This window comes from Myotis daubentonii, chromosome 4, assembly GCF_963259705.1.
Source record: "Myotis daubentonii chromosome 4, mMyoDau2.1, whole genome shotgun sequence".
NCBI lineage: Eukaryota > Metazoa > Chordata > Mammalia > Chiroptera > Vespertilionidae > Myotis > Myotis daubentonii.
This window is the reverse complement of record NC_081843.1, coordinates 106,998,338-107,003,660: the sequence shown is the minus strand read 5'-3', so window position 1 is coordinate 107,003,660 and position 5,323 is coordinate 106,998,338. Positions and strand designations below refer to the sequence as shown.

Here is a 5,323-nt window from a genome sequence, read left to right as displayed (position 1 = left end):
GTAGTCAGGGTCTGTGGAGGGGTGTCCTTCCAGTTGGTCAGCGGGCTGAAGGCGGGGAGCCGGCCTGCCTGAGCGAGGGGCGCCGGGCGCGTGGCGCAGTGACCGGCCCTGCCCCTCCGTCCGGCCGCCACCCCTCCTGCTCTTCCGGCCACTGCCACCGCCACCGCCAAGGCCAATGACAGCGGCTGGCCGGGTGGCTGAGCCGGAGCGAGCAAGACCCACAGTGCTGCGAGCTGCGCAGGAAGATGGGAACCTGCTGCGCTGCCCGCGCTGCTGCGGCTCCATCTGCCTGCGCTCCTTCTGCCCCGGCTCCTTCTGCCCCGGCTCCCTCTCTCGGCGCTCCCTCTGCCCCGGCTCCCTCTGCCGGCGCTCCTTCTGCCCCGGCTCCCTCTGCTGGCGCTCCCTCTGCCCCGGCTCCCTCTGCTGGCGCTCCCTCTGCCCCGGCTCCGTCTGCCGGCGCTCCCTCTGCTGGCGCTCCCTCTGCCCCGGCTCCGTCTGCCGGCGCTCCCTCTGCTGGCGCTCCCTCTGCCCCGGCTCAGTCTGCCGGCGCTCCCTCTGCTGGCGCTCCCTCTGCCGCGGCTCCCTCTGCCGGCGCTCCCTCTGCGGCGCTCCGTCGGCCGGCGCTCCCTCTGCCGGCGCTCCCTCTGCCCCGGCTCCGTCTGTCGGCGCTCCGTCTGCCGGCGCTCCGTCTGCCGGCGCTCCCTCTGCTGGCGCTCCCTCTGCCCCAACTCCCTCTGCTGGCGCTCCCTCTGCCCCGGCTCCGTCTGCCGGCGCTCCCTCTGCTGGCGCTCCCTCTGCCCCGGCTCCGTCTGCCGGCGCTCCCTCTGCGGCGCTCCCTCTGCCCCAGCTCCGTCTGCCGGCGCTCCCTCTGCTGGCGCTCCCTCTGCCGCGGCTCCCTCTGCCGGCGCTCCCTCTGCGGCGCTCCGTCTGCCGGCGCTCCCTCTGCCGGCGCTCCCTCTGCCGGCGCTCCGTCTGCCGGCGCTCCCTCTGCGGCGCTCCGTCTGCCGGCGCTCCCTCTGCCGGCGCTCCCTCTGCCGGCGCTCCGTCTGCCGGCGCTCCGTCGGCCGGCGCTCCCTCTGCCGGCGCTCCCTCTGCCGGCGCTCCGTCTGCCCCGGCTCAGTCTGCCGGCGCTCCGTCTGCCGGCGCTCCGTCTGTCGGCGCTCCCTCTGCCGGCGCTCCGTCTGTCGGCGCTCCCTCTGCCGGCGCTCCCTCTGCCGGCGCTCCGTCTGTCGGCGCTCCCTCTGCCGGCGCTCCCTCTGCCGGCGCTCCCTCTGCCGGCGCTCCGTCTGCCGGCGCTCCCTCTGCCGCGGCTCGGAGCGCCAGCGCCAGGACCAGATGAAGCACGAGCTCGTGTGCCAGAGAGGCGAGAGCGACCTCCCCCCCCCCCCCAGCCCGGGCCTCGCTCCTCCCCCCAGCCCCGGCCACGCTCCCTCCCGCGGCCTCGCTCCCTCCCCCCGGCTCCGGCCTCGCTCCTCCCCCCAGCCTCGGCGCCCGCTGTGACACCGCCCAGGACCGTGACACGGTGGCGGTGGCGGTGGCTGAGGCGGAGTCCGCTAAAGAGGAGCCGCTGGTCCGCTTGTCGCTGCTGCAGGAGAAGGCGAACCAGTGCCCGCCAAGCAACACGCCGTGCGTGCGAGGGGCTGAGCCAGGCGGGCGGCCGGCAGCCTGCGGCCCATCAGGCAGACAAGCCGCTGCCCGCGCTGGAGCACATGGACAAGCAGGGCATCTGCGTGTGGACGAATTCCTGTGCGCGGAGCCGGAGCGGCAGATCAGCGAGGAAGTGCGCGCCCTGCTCGACACAGGCAAGTTCACCGACGGCCCACTGCTCAGCCAGAAGAGCGACTTCTCCAAGTACATCCGAGGCGATCAGATCCCATGGTTCGAGCAAGGGCAAGGAGCCCGGCTGGGAGACCATTGGGCTGATCGTGAGCCGCAGGGAGGACCTGATCCCTGTTTGTCTGTGTATTACGTGAGGTGCATTTTCAGCCTCCGGATAGCATCACTGAGATCTCATCTTTTATTGGCCCTAAAAAGACTGAGTACTTATATAAATTAAGCAGAACTCCGTGGTCTGGACAAAATATTTAATAATAAAAGAGACTACCATTTGATTCAGGACTCATGTCCACAGTCGGCGCCCTCCCGCCACCGCCTCGGGCTCCTAAGTGTCCAGGACTGTCGCCCAGCAGTCAGCAGCCCAGCGGCTCAAAGAGGAGAGAGCACGAAGGATGCACTGCAGGCAGCCCGAGCCAAGCAGGTGCAGGCGCCACCCGGTGGGGCCCGGAGCTGGGCTGCACACTGAAGTCTGCAAGTGGTCCCAGGCCTCCGTGTCCACTGGTCCCTCTCCAGCACGGCCGTTGGGCCGCAGGGCCACCGGAAGCTGCCCCAACGTGTGCTCTGTGGGCTCAGGCGCTCCTGCGGGTACTCCTGGGATCGGCACGAATCCTGGCAAGAGGCCTGCACCAGGCTGCACTGGGCTCTCTTCCGAGGGGCTCTGGGCCTCAGCTAAGAGTGCTCGGTATCGCAGGAGGACCGAGGGCAGCTGCCAACAAGGACTGGAAAGCAGTGGCTGGTGGTCATCACTGTGGTGGCTTGAGGACTCTGCCAGCGGCACGAGGACAGGAGGTAGCGGGTCTGGGGAGTTCCGGGACCAGGGAGGATGGAGCTCTGGAGCCCGGTCTGCGGAATCCCAAGCCTGCCGCAGCGCGTCGTGGTCCAGGAGAAAGTGCGGCTCCATCGCAGAGATCTTGGGGCAGGAGGACATGAGCCTGGAGCTGATGCAGAGGCAAAGCCTTGGGTGCTGCCTGCAGCCTGGATATTTATGCTCTCCCGGGGGGGGGGGGGGGGCGGGTGCCTAAACCAATTACTTAATCGTGTTCGAGCCCTAAATTTCAACTAAACACTCCATCGAGTCATTCAATACACAGTAAGACCCGACCCTCCCCGCCCCCAGTGCACGGACACCCGGCGGCATATCAGCCTTCATACTGGACCAATTCCTCTGCACTGACACCAGGTGGCAGATCAGCCTTTCTGCGATAAGAATACCGCTGCAGGGACATCCCAATACCGCTGCACGGACATCCGAATACCGAATACCGTTGCATGGACATCCCAATACCGCTGCACGGACACCCTGGGGCAGATCGGCCTTTCTGCTGGAGGAATTCCTCTGCACTGACACCCGGTGGCAGATCAGCCTTTCTGCTGGAGGAATTCCTCTGCACTGACACCCAACGACAGATCGGCCTTTCTGCTGGACAAATTCCTCTGCACAGACACCAAGTGGCAGATCGGAGTTTCTGTTGGACGAATACCGCTGCACGGACTGCTGGACGAATAACGCTGCACGCACATTCGGCGGCAGATCGGCCTTTCTGCTGGAGGAATTCCTCTGCACTGACACCCGGTGGCAGATCAGCCTTTCTGCTGGAGGAATTCCTCTGCACTGACACCCAACGACAGATTGGCCTTTCTGCTGGACAAATTCCTCTTCCCCGACACCCAGCGGCAGAACGGCCTTTCTGCTGGACAAATTCCTCTGCACTGACACCCGGCGGCAGATCGGCCTTTCTGCTGGACAAATTCCTCTGCACTGACATCTGGCGGCAGATCGGCCTTTCTGCTGGAGGAATTCCTCTGCACTGACACCGGGCGGCAGATCAACCTTTCTGCTGGAGGAATTCCTCTGCACTGTCACCCGGTGGCAGATCAGCCTTTCTGCTGGAGGAATTCCTCTGCACTGACACCCAACGACAGATCGGCCTTTCTGCTGGATAAATTCCTCTGCACAGACACCAAGTGGCAGATCGGCGTTTCTGTTGGACGAATACCGCTGCATGGACTGCTGGACGAATAACGCTGCACCCACATTCGGCCGCAGATCGGCCTTTCTGCTGGAGGAATTCCTCTGCACCGACACCTAGCGGCAGATCAGCCTTCCGGCTATCCGTCCCTGCAAAGTAAAACATTGCTTTACTCAAGATATCGACCTAATTATGTCACTTAATCGTGTTGGAGCCTAAACAGAACGTGTAATCGTGTTCGAACCTAAACCGGACTAAACCAGACGTGTAACGTGTAACGGTGTTCGAGCCCTACATTTCAACTAAACACTGGAGCAAGCAAGTCAATCAATACCCATTTAGCCCCGCCCCTCCCCGCCCCCTTCTAAACATTGGTTTCCCAAAGTCACGCGTCCTGACAGCCAACCTCTGTAAAGGGCAAGCTACTTCCTCTGTTCCCTTCACAAGCTGCCCTTAAACCCAGCCTCTGAGCTGCATGGCCGTTTTCAGATTGTCTTCCTAGGAAGGAAGGGCTCCGAATTTTCTCTCAACAGTTCTTGTGGCCAAGAAGCAGGTTGGGGACAAGAGGCCTGGTGACCCCCCAGGCTGGTGAGTAGCGGGTGCTGGTACCCCTGAGCCCACTGCCCTGTCTGCCTCCCCCAGGGCCTTGGAGTTCCAGGGTAAAGCTCAGCTCTGAGCTCCACTCCCTTAGTGTGGAGCTCTCTGATCCTGAGCCATCTCTGTTGAAGCTTCTTGATAATTCATCCTCTTCTACTGAAACCAGGAGAACTCGTGAGTGTCTGTCTGTATGTTTATGTCTCTATGTATGTATAATATGTATATGATTTTTATTTTTTATATATTTTTATTGATATCAGAGAGGTGGGGAAAGGGAGAGATAGAAATATATTGCCAGCACCGGTTTGGCTCAGTGGATAGAGCGTCGGCCTGTGGACTGAGGGGTCCCAGGTTCGATTCCGGTCAAAAGCATGTACCTGGGTTGCGGACACATCCCCGGCAGCACATGTGCAGGAGGCAGCTGATCAATGTTTCTCTCTCATCAATGTTTCTAACTCTCTATCCCTCTCCCTTCCTCTCTGTAAAAAATCAATAAAATGCATTTTAAAAAAAGAAATATCAATGGGTGTCTGTTCGCAGAGCTCAGTGAGCTCAGTTCTGTATAAATAGACACAGGGTATTCCAAGGTTTCTGGCTCACAAATCTCTGTTTCCATTGTTCTCCCGTCCTCTCTCTCTGAAAGTAAATAAATTGTTTAAAACCTGCCTCTCTCTGGCGCTGGCTAGAATGCTCATGTGTTTAGAACATACGCCGAATATAACAAAGAAGCAACAAGGAATGCACAAAGAAGTGGAAAAACAAATCGACCTTTCCCTGGCTCTCTCTCAAATTCAAGAAAAAAATTTAAAAATGACTCTATCGGATTTGATCCGGGTTTTCAGCAGAAAAAAAAGTGACTGCCTCATACCATTGTAGGGGGATGACTTCCGCTTTCTTTCTGATTTCCAAAGCATTTACGG

General features: G+C 60.9%; 1 protein-coding gene and 1 long non-coding RNA gene across 2 annotated transcripts; one reads left to right on the top strand and one right to left on the bottom strand.

The window, feature by feature from the left end:
- Positions 1-1,732: 1,732 nt before the first annotated feature.
- On the bottom strand, positions 1,733-2,837 carry ANXA2R (annexin A2 receptor). Its single transcript, XM_059694833.1, has one exon. It carries the CDS (start codon positions 2,762-2,764, stop codon positions 2,162-2,164), a length of 603 nt encoding a protein of 200 aa, XP_059550816.1. The 5' UTR covers positions 2,765-2,837; the 3' UTR covers positions 1,733-2,161.
- A 1,052-nt stretch (positions 2,838-3,889) lies between these two features.
- LOC132233711 (uncharacterized) lies at positions 3,890-4,920 on the top strand. Its single transcript, XR_009452695.1, has 2 exons — positions 3,890-4,577; positions 4,664-4,920. It is a non-coding gene; the product is annotated as an uncharacterized LOC132233711 (long non-coding RNA).
- Positions 4,921-5,323: the final 403 nt, after the last annotated feature.